At 39.7% G+C, this 16,927-nt stretch overlaps 1 protein-coding gene across 1 annotated transcript; it reads left to right on the top strand.

Annotated features, from left to right (window-relative positions):
- Positions 1 to 6,064: 6,064 nt before the first annotated feature.
- On the top strand, positions 6,065 to 16,713 carry LOC104620738 (neprilysin-like). The gene is made up of 6 exons (XM_010287035.1): positions 6,065 to 6,136; positions 6,836 to 6,969; positions 9,154 to 9,219; positions 12,602 to 12,697; positions 13,101 to 13,177; positions 16,475 to 16,713. The coding sequence occupies exons 1-6, from the start codon at positions 6,094 to 6,096 to the stop codon at positions 16,572 to 16,574; spliced, it is 516 nt and encodes a 171-aa protein (XP_010285337.1). The 5' UTR covers positions 6,065 to 6,093; the 3' UTR covers positions 16,575 to 16,713.
- Positions 16,714 to 16,927: the final 214 nt, after the last annotated feature.

Here is a 16,927-nt window from a genome sequence, read left to right on the forward strand (position 1 = left end):
TAGAACTGTTAATCTCATTTTCTCTGACATCTTTTCTGAAATATTATTTAACGTGTACATTAATGACCCACATCAAAATACTAGCCCTGCTTGTGATTCTAGGAATTTCATTACGTGATAACTTATGAAAGCCAGTAAAATTGTAAAAAAAAAAAAAAAAAAAAAAAAAAAAAAAAGAGTAAAACTCATTATTTCCCATGTGTTGAAATGGACCCAAAAGTAATCCTGAAAGCCTTCACCAAGGAAAGTAGGTATTATTTAAAATAATACCATAGGACTGTGAATCAAGCTGTGCCTCTGCCACAAGAGCTCATGATGATCTCTGCATCTACCTTCATTCCTCAAAAAATTTTCTTAAGGAAAAAATTATAATAGTCTCAAATCTGACACTCATAATGTACAGGTATTTGAGATAGCTGGATATATGATAACGATAGGTGACACAGAAATCATTTTCATTAAGCAGTCTAAAAAACAGTTCCATTATCCCTAAATGTTTAGATACCATTATAACCTTAGGTTCTGTGTTTCAGTTTCTTTATATGGGAAATTTCGCCTGCAGTATTAGCAGAAATAGAAACTAAAAGTAAGCATCATTGTTAATTGGTTTGGATAACGAAGGGAAAGGGCTACTAAAATGATTAAGGGATTGGAGTGTCTGACATACAATTAGAGGCTGCGCACACTGAAGCGCTGGACTTGACAATCTCCAGAAGTACCTTCCAACCTCAGTTATTCTGTGATTATGTTATTCAGTTTCTAGGTTTGTTCCAGTAATCATTAACTCTGCAATTTAGAACTGAAATTCTAACATTTTTTCTTCTGTTGTTACTAGGTGGATAAGTGGAGCTGCTGTTGTCAATGCTTTTTATTCAGCAAGTAGAAATCAGATAGGTAAGGTTTACCAACTTACTAACTGGATGCAGATTTAATAGACAAATTATTTTTATATATGTGTGTATTTTTAAAATCAAGAAGTGAAACATTTTTAGTATTACAGGAGTTGCAGAAAGGTCTCAGTGCAGCAAAATCACAGGTATCATTCGTAGCGTTTTCATCTCCTCGTGTTTTGAGTTGCCTTTATGCAGAACAAGTACAGAGGCTTGGGACTCAGCCGTGAAAACAACAGCAGTGTGGAGTGGCTAGAAGTTTAATGACCAAGTAAATTTGGTGGCCTGAGCCTTTGTTTGTTTTTAAGGGATGAACAGGGAGAACAGTACCACTTTTACCTGAAGGACACACTGACTAAAAGAAAGCCATGGAGCTTCCTGCCATAGAGTACACATGGCTTCCATTACTCATAGCTCCTTCAGTCACTTTGTACAAGCTTATTTAGCATGGCTTTGGGAAGGATGTTGAATTTCAGGCTGCTGGTCACTGAATACACCAGCTCATTGACTGAACTGCTCAGAATCCCCTAACATTTCACACGGTAGGCCAGAATCACAGCCCCATACTTGTTCTCGTGAAGCAGTACACTTTACTTTCCATAAGGGTAACTACAGAGAGTGAGACCAGTCTAAAACAAATGTCATAGTATCAAGACAACAAATGTTATGCATTTGATGATGAAATAATGCTGAAATATTAGTGCAAAAACCAGCTTATTCTCAGTTTCTATTTCCTCATTTCCGATACGTTCCATACACGGCTGAAAGATCCAGCGTTCAGAAAGACGGCCTCCAGCTATCAGCTCCAGCATGACATAAGCCATGCTAAGCAAACTTGTCCCATGCTGCACGGGACCAGGAACTCAGGGGGCCACTGCTTCTGGAGCATATATTCACTGTTCCAGGGCTGCTTCAAGTCCCAAGCAGACAGAAATCCAACGTGGCTCTGTCACCACCTTCTTTATGTAAAAGTAATGACAATTGGAACAAAACACTTGGGTCTCAATGAAACTAGCATTTCCGAAAAGACAAAGTTTACTCAGAAAATTTCTCACTGGCTATCTTAGCACTTCAAGATCTAATTATGAATCACAGCATATAAGAGCTTCATACTAGTATTACCTTAAGTAGTCCCACTTAAATTGCAAGTCTTAACTGTTAGCTATCTTAAATGCAAAGTTTGAACGTATATTCTTTTACATATGGCTTAAGTAAAGTTCTAAGGAATTTTGAGGCATCCTCAATTGCTATGCTTAAGACTTAAAGTCTGCCAGATGACTTCAAGTTCTGTCTTACGTTGTCATTTAATTCTGCTGCTTTTGTGTTGGAAAAATGAAGATGGAAACCTGTGAGATTAAACCAAGGAGAAAATCAAATTTAAAAAGTAAGAGAGAAGTTCAGTACAATGAAAGAGTTTTTGCAGTGCTTTTGAGTATAAATATTTCTAATGTCAGCCTACCCAAAACCATACATGGTTAAAAATAACTTAAAATAGAAGAGAAAGCATTAAAATGCTTTTAAAGAAATTTTTTTAAAAATCCATTATAGCTAAAAATTAGAACTGCATGGAAGCACTTAGGTTTCTCATCTTGTGTTCACCAGCTCTCTTCGCAGTGGTACAGTCTTTCAAGAGTCACAAAATGTTTTACAACATTAATTGTGCCTCAAAATATTTCTGTCATACCCATTCTGCAAATATTGTTATCATCCAGATTTCATAAATTGCAGCGTCCTTTTCAAGCCATTAATGAGGTACTATGATCCATGTATAACTCCTGAAAACAAGTCTCTCAAAAAATGAAAAAAACCTTGTCCTGCAGGGCTCTGACCAGAAATGAAACGGTATTATTTCTTGTTTATTTATGAAGGCATCCAAAGAAAATACTTGGTGGAGAACATTATTTTCATTGCCAGGGATGAAATTACCACTTCTTTTCAGTCTTTAGTAATGGCTTCTTATATAGTCCCACTTCTTTTATCAAACGAGCCATTAAATCAAGGTGAGAAATGTCAGGTACTCTTTTCCGCTGGGCTCTTAAAATGCTAGTGTCAAAAATAATGTCACTGATCTGCAAGACTGCCACTACCAGCAGGACTTCAGTAGTGCCAGAGGTAATACGAAGCTTTACTTTAGGACCAAGTATCATACTTTATTACATGGCAAAAAGCACTCCCTGCTGTTCAGTCTGCAAGCACAACTCCAGTAAGCCAAATGGATGCAGGTTTCTTACAGTTTTTACCAGGTATGTTTAATACAGCATACTACAATTTTCACAGTCAGTGTTTTCTGTGCAAAAAATGAAGTTTATTTAGCAACCCTGATCACATAAGTCTTGATTCCGCGAGTGCAGGTTTAAAGGAATAGCATCAGGTTTGTAATGGAAGAGATCAACAAACTAAGCCAATCTTTCCAAAAGGATTTATCCTTTTTAATTATTTCTGGCCCCACTGAAGAATTGAAGATTTTTAAAATGTGCTGGAGTCCTAGATTTTCAGATTTTACTGAGTCAAGTGATCTGTTAAGCAGACTTCTGCAAACAGGATCCTGACTTCTCCCACCAGTGGCCTGCGTCTTTGCAATAGCTTGCACTTCCAGAATCAGAGAGTACTGTTTTGGGCACAGTGGGACTGCAGCATTGTCAGCCTCATAATGTCAGTCATACTGAGGACAAGAGGAAACAGCCCCCTACAAATGGTGCTGTTTGCGTAGGAATTCAGCAGCTACAATACTCAATGCCTATTTTTAGGTTTCATGTCCTACTTAAAACTTTGGTGGTATTTGCCAAGGTTCATGAACTTTTCCAGTTCACCCAAACCGATCTGGATTTGCAGTGGGTTCTAAAGGTAAAACGTGACATAAGCATTGTGAAATCCATGATAGACTTCAGAGAGGCAAACCTGTGTTGACTTAACTGACCAGCACTGCTTGGTTAAGGATGGCAAGACGGTGCAGTCAGCTGGCAGGTGGTAAAGCTAAGTGAGCGGTTAGCTCATTACTGACCATTTAGGACAAAAATCTGCCCGGAAAACTTTGTTTAAAATGTCTTTGTTCAGTAATTCATAGAAGATGAATCATGATTTGAAAAACTGAAACTGGTGACTGGCAGTCAATATGAGCTATAATTCTTACCTCATCCTTTAGCTATGGCAGGCCACAGGATAATTAAAGCAGTCTGATCTTTAGAATGATGTCTGAATTAGCTTAGTATTATGCTTTTTAAAAAAATCCTTCTAAAGAGGAGTTCTGTGCATGGTGTGTAGCAAATTTAGAGCTCTGTTATTACATTTTAACGTGGTCTGATCTTCACTGTTCCATCAGCAGCACTGATCAGAAGGAAGCCACTCAAAAAAACCAGCTGAGCTTCTGCTAGTGAGGTAGCCCACCATATGTCCCTTTAGGTACCAGCTACTCTGACCCACAGGCAGATACACAAAATTGAACTGACCCGTGCTTCTGGCTGTTGCGGGACACTCTGCAACACAGTCAATCTTGGCAAAGGTGTTACGGTCCTCTAACACATTCAAGAAAAGCAGCATGTCTTCTTTTGGCCAAGGCTGCACAGATCCTGAGGGAAATTCTTTAAGCCTTTTTCTACCTTGGATATTTGCAAAGCTGTGAAGTACAAGCTGCCATCTAGATCCCAAAGGAGTTGCACTTCTCTCTTCTTTGAATCTCAACTTGAAATGTATTCCACTGTGGAAGGAATGCCTGTCCACTTCAGACCTGTATTATGTAACAGAGGTCATGAAAGAAGTTGTTTTCAGAAAGGTGGAGTTAAAAATAAATAAAATCTATGAATTCTGACATTTTACTCTAAAAAATGGATGCGCTGACAGGGAGTTAAACTGAACTGAAAGTCCTGGGGAACTGTCTGCCTCCAGGGAGGGAAGATGGTCCTATGGTTTCATGCAAAAGACAGGCTGAGCTCGAGGTGAATTACAGTTGTAATATTCCAGGCCACCAGGACTGGTACATATTCTTCTGAGTAAACATCTTGCTAGCAGTTATCTCCAGAAAGAACAGCCTTCTGATGCCGTACACTCCAGGCACCACTCTGTTTTGCCAGTCGTCAAAACAGACCATTACACAACATGGCATTTACACTCCTGTCTTGTATCAATACTTTCTGATAATAACATAAAAATATTTGGGTATTTAATTCCATGTCAAACTAACAATGTAATAGAATTACTGTGACAGTAGGCAGCAGTTTGCACAGGAAAGCAGAAATAGGTATTTTTCTAATGTGTTGTTTTTCACTTTTCCCATGGTTCTTTCTCCTCTTGAAAGACACTGCTAGAAGGGTATCGGATTTATGCAGAAATGCAAAAAGTATCCGTTTTCTTTCTTTTGTTGTGTGAAAACTGTCATCCAATTCCACTTTTTTATTCAAGTGTTGTAGAGTTACATACATCTCATTCACAGTGAGAATTTGTACTTTATATTGCTGCAACAGGCTGAGGTACAGGGAGAAGGTCTGCATTACATACAAAGTGTAAATACAAATTTTTTTTTTAAATTCTTCATTTATAAAAAGATCACAATTACAACATGATTTCTTTTTTGCTATTTGTTTCTTAAAAGTCTAGAAAAATGAGCACAGAAGTGGGTGAAAAGAACCACTTTGTTCCAGTTCTTTCATTGGCAGCCTGGCCTATTTTTATTGATTCTAGTGGGAGTTACTGATATTTTCAGTGGAAGAATAAATTCCTCTTTCCGAGATTGATTTGTGGTGAGGGCAATGATCAAATAATTTACTGTTCTAGGGGAATGTCTTCTCACTTTTTATGATGTTACGCAGTTTATTTAACATGATACAGGAGTCTGAGAACGCTAAGTGCTGTGAAGTGGAAAAGTAAACTGCTTTTTTGCAAAGTAAAATAATAACAAAGACAAAGTAAAAGCTGATCATGATTTTGCAAGCATCTGAAGAGGGGAGCAGTCCCGCCGATCTGTTCCTACTATCCTACAGCCATTACCATGTGTTAGTTCACTTGTTGCTGGTAAATCTGGGGGAACAGCATGACTTTGGTTGAGTGAGGCCCATGCAAATGGTCTGTTCACACTGTGCACATAGGATAATGAGGCAGGGCCTTAATTGTGCTGTGGTTGGTGTTTTTTGCAGTCTTCCCTGCTGGCATTTTGCAGCCCCCTTTCTTCAGTGCATCTCAGCCCAAATCTCTGAATTATGGTGGCATAGGCATGGTTATCGGTCATGAAATCACACATGGTTTTGATGACAACGGTAAGGCACTGAGTTTCTACTTACAACACTTACAATGCACAGAATGTTTTACATGCTTTAGTGCTTAATCATTCCAGAGAGCAGATAAAATTAAGATGAAATGTCCATGTATAAGACCAAATGTGAATTTCTGAGGCTTTACAGTATTGTTCCCCATGATGATTCCCAAAAGTACGATCCAAAGAGTCCCACAGACACTCCTGTAGTGGCTAAGCTGCAGCAACAGCCCAGGATGTGGGCCTGTGGCATACAAGGGCTTTTAATAGAGTTGCTAGTCGCTTGATTTTCCCAAAGGCTACATCAAAAACCATCATAAACTACACATAATTGTGAACAGGGTGTGTCACTAGACTGGCATAGGTGTGAACTCAAGGGTCTCGCTGTCAGAACTGCTGCCCAGCCACATCGTTCATGGCTAGATCCACATTATGATCAGTCCAGCACTGAGTCACAGGTCAGAACCATACCAGGCTTCCCAAGAGAGCCTTAATCCCATCTTCTGATTCAGTCTGTTTGTTTTTCTCCTCTGCTGAAATATAGCCCTCTTAGCAAGACCAAAAAAAAAAAAAAAAAAAATCTATATGACTACCTCATTACAGTGATTTTTTTGCATGCGTGACTATACTTACTTGCTACCTTTCTTACTGCATCTAAAACCTCTTTTCCTGTATGCATAATTCTGTTAACATATTATTACAGGCAGAAATTTTAATGAGAATGGAGACCTTGTAGACTGGTGGACTGAAGAATCAGCACACAATTTTAAGGAGCTGTCCCAGTGTATGGTGTACCAGTATGGAAACTTTTCATGGGACCTAGCAGGTGGACAGCATGTATGTCATATTTATTTATAACTACCAATGTTCCTTTTAATGAGGAAGCATGAAATCTTATGTCCTAAACATGCAAACCCTCATTTACATGGCTTATGGCCATCACTGTCACTCCTACATACACACACAAAAAAAAGTCTCAAAATTAAAGTGGTAAAAACTCCACACATACACTGACTGTTCTGAACAAGGCAGGATTTATATTCTGAATGAGTGGCAATCCTAGAAGCCTTTTTGGGACCTCAAAGGCTCTTTTTTACTTCCACAAAGGAACAGAAAAAAAAATATGGAAGTTTGAATCTCATTTCCCCAAAGCTTGATGGGCAAATAATATATATCCCCATTAAAAACAAATCCTGCCTTGCTGTTTCCCTCACTCAAAAGTTTCATGCTGTTTTCCCCAGAGAATCATTTGGACTACTGAGCTAAAAGGTCTGAAGAGAATCAGGGTACAGTAGGAGAGGGAGGGACGATACGCAGATTTAGGAGAGGCAGGCAATCTAAACGTGACTGCATTTACAGCATTCTGCACAGTTAAAATTGTTAGGCATTCAGTGTAGTGCCTGTGCCTTGAAGCCCTAATTTCACGAGAACAGTTAGCAGGATCAGGTCTGTTCTGTGTCCCAGCAAGATCAATATTCCATTAACTCACAGAAACAGGTGACACTGATATTATAATTACTCATACTGAACAGGAGACCAGTCCTTTTTCTATTAAATGCAAGCTGCAGAACTGCCACTGGAAGGAGACAGCCCTGTGTACGTAACACAGCACTTCATAGCATGTCATTTTGGGGGTGACAAAATGCTCTGCTAATGCACCTGCATTATCTCTAGTACACAACCCAGCTTTAATTGTCTAGAGACAGTTTTAATCATCTTCCCAGTGCTCCCACCCTGCTGCTATAGGGATTTTACTGTCCCAGGCTGGCAGTGCACATACTTCAAAGCTACAGATAGCAGATTTCAACCACAGTTACTAGCTGAGCTGCCATCATGCCGTCAGCCAAGGTACATCCTGCGCCAGTGCAGCGTTTAGTTCACAGTCCTGCATCTTCCACATGACAAGTGAGTGTCAGCCCCTGCATCGTTGCTGCCCAGGAAAGAAAGGAAAGCAGTTTACTACAGGAGCACTCTGTTGCATTGCACTGTGGAAGACAACCTTGTGTATTTTGGACTTCACTGCATAACGGCATGTGGCATTGAACTGTGCCACTACCTGTTCCTGTGTAAGGAGCAAAATTTCTCTTGGATGGGACCTCCTACAGCTAAGTGGTAAATGAGAAGACACTTACAGGAAGCTATTTCTCTGACCGCTACTGTCTGTTTTTTTAGAGACTGACAGTATATTCCATCATACTGAATAGGGAAAAGATAAAACTTCCAGACCTGAGGTTTTCCTAATCTGTGGCTTAAACTGTTGGGACTCAGAGAGGCCAGTAAAGATAAAGAAGAATATTTCAACATATTTTTCTGCCATTTTTTTCACACATCAAATTAAATCTAACAATGATTCTGGGTTTGCAGCTTTGAATATCATTGCCCAATATCTTAGGCTAAAGGTTGAAAATACAATTTTTAAAAAATAAAATTACAGATTCTCCATTACCAAAGCTTCATACTCTTCAGTGATATTTCACTGACTTATGAATACTATACCAGCTAAATGGGTATCTTCTATGTATCTCGCTACCAAAGAGCTACCTAACTTGCCTAATATACAGAAAAATACTGTCTAGCAGATTTGCTGATGTCTGTTAACTGATCATTTGAACTATTTGGAGTTTGGATTTTAACTTGTTTTGCAGACTATACAGATTCTGTCCACTTCCTCTAATCAGAGCAGTAGTATGAAACGGAGGGTTAAAGACATGGAGAAAATAGGAAGAATGAATGAACAATGACTAAGCATCAGAAAATCTGGGTAAAAGAGATACAAGAGCCTAGAAAGTTGCCTGTAGGGGAAGGAAGAGGATTAAGGAAAACAATAGTATTCACATGGATTTTGAGACAGGAAGGCAAAGACTTTTCAGGGATGTTAACATAATCTTCTGCTAAAACTTCAGATTTTGAGGGAATTCTTGCCTTCAAAAAAGGGAAAAAAACCCACACAAAGTTTGGCGTTACAGGTCCTGGATAAGCTCTTATTTTCAGAAAACGATACTTTTCCTTTCTACTTTACAGCTAAGTGGAATCAACACACTAGGAGAAAACATTGCTGATAATGGAGGTATCAGACAAGCATATAAGGTAAGAAGTATCCATTATTCTATTTTAGCTGAAACCATCATAGATTAAGAAAATTAATTCCAGAGCCTTTGAAGAAGAAACAGTATTTTTGTGTTGGGGACAGGACCATACCTACTGCGTCATCAAGGCATGGTGTAAAACTATTGACCAACTGTTGTATTTCTTTCATCCTATTAATTGTTTCAGAAAGCATGTTACCTGTTCCTACTGCACTCTTTTTCAGCTGACTTCTTTCCCTCTCTTCCCCCCCCCCCCCCCCCCTTTTGTGAATAAGGAACATGTAGAATGAAAACATTTAATGAATCACACTTGGACCATCACCTAACAGAACTGATGATACCGAGAGCTGTCTGCCTCTGCCTGTCTGTCTTCACCAGCTTTTTCATGCCTGGAAGGAGGGACAGAATGACTTACTTGTGACCCATGCATGCATGAAACACTATTCACTGTACAAAAAAAATGTTCAAAATATAATCTTGTACCAGTGACTCGGGTACAGGTATCCAAAAATATCTGTGACATCTGGGCTCCTTGCACTAAGCCTTCCATTGGAGCTTGTATGCTTTTTGGCTTTCCTTTCATTCTCTTCCTGAAACGGACACTTAACTCCTTAGATTGGCCAACTTTGTGACTGAAACTAAAAGAAGCAGAGGTCTTCTCTTTGTGAATGCACGCTGGGAACTGAGAAGCGAGTAAGCTTCTCTATGAACTTTTCTTGTTACTTGCAAATCTGATGGTTACAGGCCTTAATAACATGATCCTCGCTCTCCTTCCCTGAACACCTTGTTCTATGGCAAAATATTCAACACTTGACAACCAGAGTGCTGCCATTCCTCAACAAAGTGCCTGCTGGGATGCCTGGGCCAACTCACTTCTCAAAGTTACCATCACAGCTTCTGCAAAGAAAGCCATCAGCAACACTTACTTCACTACAAGTTTAGATGCTTGAGGGCAAATACAATTATTGATGAGAGTTTAAAGAATAATTTGGAAGTCTAAAAGAGGCATCAGTGTGGCATATTAAATTAGTCTGATTTTCAATTACTGGAACATTTGTGCATGTAAAAAAAAAAACCAAACCAGTACAAACCCACAAAAGGGATCCTCTTTCTGAAAGGAATAGGAGTAGCCAGAGAAAAATTAGAAGGTCAGAAGTATTACAAAAAAAAGAATTAGATATCCATAATTATTATGACATCATATAAATAGTAAAAAAAGGTCCAAAAGGAATCTTGAGAAGTCATCTATTCCACACCCCCCTGCCTCCTAGCAGGTAGGATCAACCGTTTCTCTATCAAATGTACCATAAGAGAAGTTCCGCTACTTCCTTGCGGCAGTTCGAGTGCCATCATGTCGTTGCTTTCAGCAGTGGAAACTGAGAACAATCTGCTCCTATCTTTTCTGCGACCTTTTACGTATTTGAAGACTGCTACATACTTGAAGGGCCCGACTTCTCTTCTTTAGACTAAACAAACCCAATTCTTTCAATCTTTCCTCATAGGTCATGTTTGCTAGACCTCTGCTCATTCTTGCTGCTTTCTTCTGGACTCTCTCCAGTTGGTCCACATCTTTCTTGAACTACGGTGCCCAAAACTGGACAGAGTGCTCCAGCTGAGACCTGGTAGAGGATTACTTCATATATCTTTTATAAGATACTCCTGTGTATACATCCCAGGATGACACTTGCCTTTTTTGCAATACTGTGGCACTGTTGGCTCTTGTTCAGCTTGTTACCCACTAAAACTTCCAGAGCCTTTTCATGTTAGCTGCTCATTCCTCAGCTGGCACTGGTGCAGTTGATTGCCTTTACTTGGGCAGTAGCTTGGCACTGACTTTAGTCAGAACATTTCTCCAATTTGCCAGCATCTTTCTCTCAGCAACGATATACTAACAACACATTGCTTAACACATGGTCTTCATAAGAAAGATGAAAGCAGGTGTTCTTGCTATGGAAAGGTTTTAAGAGTCTTCTGCAATTCGCTTAATAAAAAGAGTAAAACCACAATGAAAAAAATCTACTTTTCGTAATGCAACATTAAATAATTGATAAAAGTGATGTCTTCTGCAGAATCAGTTTTGTGCTAGTAAAATTGGATCCTGGAACTCTGCATTTTATACAGGGAAAGCATATCTTACCATAAGCATGGTGTTTTAGACTCCAACCAAATAGGTGGCAAAAAATATGAAATACATTTATGCGATAAACATTTGAGAGAAAACCAAACTGTAAACAGGACAGCACATCCATGTGTTCTGTAGAATCAAAGAATTCTTTTTTTTTGCCACAGCTGAAGCTTTTTGCCCCTTATCTCTCAAGTGTAATGGAAAGAAGGGGAAGAAGGAAAGATGAACAAATGGGGGAGGAGTGAATCCTCTGATCACATCTTGATTGTCTTGGAGATCATTTGTGCCTCCCTGAGCAGGGGCAGGCTGGGTTGCCCAGTCCAGTCACTTAGCCTGGGATCCATGCACAGGGAATCTCCCAATCACGAGACACCTCAGGTGTGTGCATTTTTGACTGCGCCTTAGAAAGCAGCACAGCAGCATGCTTTTCCATGTGGCTCTTTACTATACAAGGTACATATCGAGGGTAACTGACAGTAATGCCTGACCCACAGAACCTGCAGGAGACAGAGCTGCTGCGGGTGAATCTTTATACCGAGAGCTCTGAACCCCAACAGTTTGGAGGCTGGTTTTGCACAGAGCTTGCTGATGCCTCACTACACCGACCCCTCAGTTCACGTCAGAGAATCTCACAGTCATTTCTGTTAGAGAACATGTTCTTTTTTAACACAGAACCATCTTGCTTTATGCAGTCATTAATTAACCCTATGAAAGGATTTGCCAAGTAAATATGTAACAGTCCAGTGGAATTTAATACATTATTATAAAGCTTGCTAAGGAATAGTACTAACTCTCTGTAGTTACTATATTTCAGAACACAACTGTACTCCTCTGCATTCTTAATTGCTTCCCCTGTCAAAAGATGCATAGTTACGCAAAAACCTTATTAACTGGGTGTACCCATCTTACTGTACCAGCCTTGACTTCTTTTTGCTACAATCAAATACAATTTGCCTTCTTTAAGCCCGTTTCTGTTACCATTTATTCCAATATAATGCAGGCAGCTTCACTAAACCTGGTGTAAAACAGTACTGTAGGGCCCATTCAGTGAGAAAACTGTCTTGATTCAGTCAGGCCACTGGTATCACAGCACTAAGAAATGGCCCTGTCGCCTTCTGCTTAATGGTGGCATATGGTAAGATGGATGGACAAGGTAGTCCATGATTAGTTGTGTCAAAGAATCCATGTTCCTGATCACCATTTCATTTTAACTGTCTGGGCTGGAAGTTGTAACATTTCTACTCAATTCATTCTACAGGCCTATGAAAACTTTGTGAAAAAGCATGGAAAAGAAAAACTTCTTCCTGGTCTTGAAATGAACCATAAACAGCTTTTTTTTCTGAACTTCGCACAGGTATTCTATACTTCCTGACTGAAGGCTTTGCAAATCACTTGAAGTTATAGTATAACAGTAAGTCAGAAAGAATAGGCTGGGGTAAGAGCTGGCAGAGTTGCTAAGCTGAGCAGTGTTCACTACAAAGTAATGAAAATAAAGTCTTGACAGGCAATTTTTATCTTCCCTAAATAAATTAATTCAGACATGAGTATATCTGGTAGACAGTTACTTATGCCCAAGTGCCTTTGTCTGAAGACAACAGTATACTTTTTTTTTTTTAACAAAATATACTCTTTTTTTTCCTCTGTGTTCTAATGTGAAATTTATTCTCAATACATTGAGTATTTCATAGTGAAATGATAGCAGGTCTCTTCCTGGACAATCTTACGGCTAACAAATGCGTTTTTTGTTACATGTGTAGGTATGGTGTGGAACATACAGACCAGAATATGCTGTGAACTCCATCAAAACCGACGTGCACAGCCCAGGCAAATTCAGGTCTGTATAATAATCTTCAGTGCAATGCCTAGGTGCAACACAGCTTTTAGCTATAGAATTTAAAGAACTCTACACAAAAGGCACTAGGTTGCACTTACCAGGATAGAGTTAGGCATATACACACATCTAGTCATAGCACACTGAAGATGGTTAAGAGGGAGAAAGATGGACTGTCCCTCTAGACCTCCCAGCCCTAGCATAGCTCTGTGCTGACAGAAACAGGCACAGTCCTTCCCAGGAAGCTTCCCACAGGCAGAATAAGGCTGTAGGGGAGTTGTCATCACCCTCGAGATGATACAGCTTAAATCTGTCCACACCACTGAGAAGCTTCCAGTCGTCATCGTCACAGGACACAAACACCATCACCTGGCTGTTACCAAATGTGCATGACTCTTGCAGCAAAGTCCCAGTGACCGTGTCTGGAACCCAGTGCTCTTCTGGAAGTCCCTTGGCTGCCGCTATAGCTCCTGATGGGGCTCTCAAAGACCAAAGGCTATGGATGGACTTCCATCCTCCATTAAAGTCACAGGTAAAAGCTCCAGTTAATCTGTGGAGTGCAAGGATTTTACTCTTCCAAGCACAGAGAAGAATTCATCTTCTTTTAAACAGTAATACTGAAATGAGGGAGAAGTGACCTTCTGTCGATAGCCTATGGTATGATGCTAGCAAATCATTAGAATGAGGAACATCTTTGCCATCTAGAGCTAGAAGAACATTCTTCTGTTCTGACAGAGTGGATTGGCCCATCATCACTGTTACGTTAACAGCATTACTCATAATGCCTGCAGCCCAGAACTGGGACTCTGCTGTGCCCCAGGTGTTACACAAGGTCACTATTTGGTCTCTCTTGCAAGAGTAACAGAAGTGAGTTGTAGGTGGAAGATCACTGCCCCCCAGTCAGTAACAAACCTGCATGCTGTGGTGCAATAAGCAAATCCCTATTTTCTGCCCTGGGTACGCAGTCAGCCTTCCTAAGAATAGGTGGGCATGAATTCAGTAGAGTCATGCAGAAAACTTGGCTATTCAGGGTGGAAGTCTTTGGGCCAGACTAGCATCTTTTCTTTCTGACTTAAGTCAGAGCAACCAGTAGTGTAACAATGTTTTTGCTCTAACAAATCTGTTTGGTCAAATGCCATGAGATCAAGTAGTAATGCAGACATCACAACATCTCTGTTAGCTTTGAAAGGCTGTGTCATCTCCAGGATTAACGTACACAATAGCTGATTTCTCTCCTGATGCAATTCAGTACATTAATTCCAGTATCTTTCTTTCAGCGGCTTTTCACCAGAGAATTATTGTGTTTATCCCACATACTCAAATATTTAGTGAAAGCAGTGACTGTTCCTTCAACTGCTACTTGACTGGCATTTCACTGTGGGTGGTTTTTGTACTATCTGCAGATCTCTCCCGGAGGCAGTTTATGCGGCATCCTACAATCAGCCGAATTTGGTCACAATGCGAATGAGGCTCTGCGGCAGTTCTTCAGAACTGTGCCTCCTCTTTGCATATCTAATTTGTATGAGTCACAAGTCCTTTGAAGTTCACTAGTTCAGCATCTTTGTGTAATTGTATTTGTGCATATCTTCGATACATTGCGTCATGTATTGTGCTGTTTTTACATCAGTATGAAAGGCTATAAACTTTATATGGAATTACACAAGTGTCAATGAGAACCCATACTAACATTATGGGAACGTGAAGTAATTTTCAGGATGAGGCCCCCCCTAAGAGCTCTAAACTAGAAAGCATTTCAGTACACAAGACATACCCACAAAATTACTGCCTAATGACATACTATTAAAATGTCATAATGGCTCCCTATGTGCCTTTTTAATTGCGGGGGAGGGGCTGTGTGTGTTTGTTTTAACGCTTGCTACAGTGACTGCAGACTGTTTCTCCTTATAGGTAGGACAAGCAGCTCTTCATAAAAATTGTTAATTGCATAGTACAATTTCAATTTATGGGCTAACAACTCTTAAGAACTGGACAGGTAGAATCTTTTATCCACTAGAAAATTAAAAAGTCAACAGAAAGATGCCTTAGATCAGGTAATTGTCCAAGGCAGGCAAAAGAGAATCTGTATCTGAGTAATGTGCAAAATTAAAACATAGCAAGTACAATGACAGATACAGGTCAAGCCCTGCTAACATGCCAAATCCCTGTAGTTCTGGCGATATTAGTAAATGAAGCAGGATTCTTATCGCACTGGTGTTTTACCTGTTTGTTAATAACAAATGTAAGTAGAGTTTTGTTACACTCAAAATACTTTCTGCTCTCTTTCTGGCAAAATCCCATTTTAGCAGCTGTAGTTCTTAAGAGCAATGAAGCACTGCTAGGTCACTTAAATGCATGACTTTTTTTGTAATCATCTCTCCGTGCTATCTCCTGTGCTTGCTGCTGGCTCCTGAGACCAGTTAGCAAATAGTCTCGCTTTTGATGTTGTAGAGGCAGTCAAATTGTTGCAGATGTCAGCTGCTGAACTTCACCTCAACTTCTGTGGAGACTTCCTGGTTCTGTTGAATCTAACGATTAAGATTATTCACAGAATAATCACAAATTACTCAAAGAAACAGTTCTTCAAATAATTACTGATCCACAACCAATGCATCAGTATCTATATTTGACATTTGAAGCTGCAGTTGTTTTCCTGCATAGGTATGTGCATGCTAGATTTCCATTCCTGAAGGAATGAGCAACTCCTAGCAGATATATTCACATATGTTCACAATTACACATACGAAAAGCTGCGTTAGCTGGAATGTCCTCATATTCACTTGAAAGCTGTTCTTTGTAGGAGTTTTTTTTCCAGGAAACTACTTCACTGGAACATTTGTGGAGAATGCCCATAGAAGCAGCATGATAGTTAAAACTTGGTTAGTGTAAAAATGTAAATGAACATTCATGGAGAAGTTACACTGCAGTCCTCTACCTCAGGGTCTTGTTTTCCATTTACCAAGAAACTAGTCAGCAAAACATAGTTGAAAAAATTCTCAGCGAAAACTGACAACAAGCAGTAAACCTGTTCCTAGTGAAGGAAATGGAAGTTTTGTGAGAGCCAGTAAGGAATAAGGGACTGGTCCTACATTTCAGGTGGGTTGCAATAGGGACCATACAAACTGAGAAAACACAGCCACTACTTGAGGTGAAATGGAAGCAGTACTCAGAGTTCATAAATATGGGCATTGCCCACAGTATTTTGAGGTGACGCAAAAAAAGAAGTTACAAAATGTGGGTCGTCATCTTTGTTTTAAACAAAGGCAAGCAACAATGACAAGATGTTGTTGTTTTGTTTTAAAGGGTCATAGGATCATTGCAAAACTCGCCGGAGTTTTCTGAAGCCTTTTCATGCACCAAGACAAACTACATGGATCCTGCTAAAAAGTGCCGAGTTTGGTGACGGAACTGTAAACCTTGAATCTCGAGAAGCTTTCCAGAAAAAGAGAAATTTTGAACTAATTTTGAGAAGGGGAGGAGGGAAGAAAACTGAGGGGTATATGCTAGAGTAGTCACTGTAATTCTTAGTAAGCAGGCAAAAACAAACAAGCAAACAAAAAAATATAATCACACATCAAAACATCAACTGAAGGACTAATGCCAATGCAGCAATCAGCTGCTCTAGCTGATCGGCTGCTTTTCCGATCACTGAACCCTATAGAATCTCAATCACCTGACAGCGTACAGTATCATTTCACTTGCAGTTAATCCTGTTCCCCACTGGCCAGTGGCTTTCTGTGGGTTTTGTTTTGTTTT

Source organism: Phaethon lepturus, unplaced genomic scaffold, assembly GCF_000687285.1.
Source record: "Phaethon lepturus isolate BGI_N335 unplaced genomic scaffold, ASM68728v1 scaffold38585, whole genome shotgun sequence".
In the NCBI taxonomy this organism is placed as follows: domain Eukaryota; kingdom Metazoa; phylum Chordata; class Aves; order Phaethontiformes; family Phaethontidae; genus Phaethon; species Phaethon lepturus.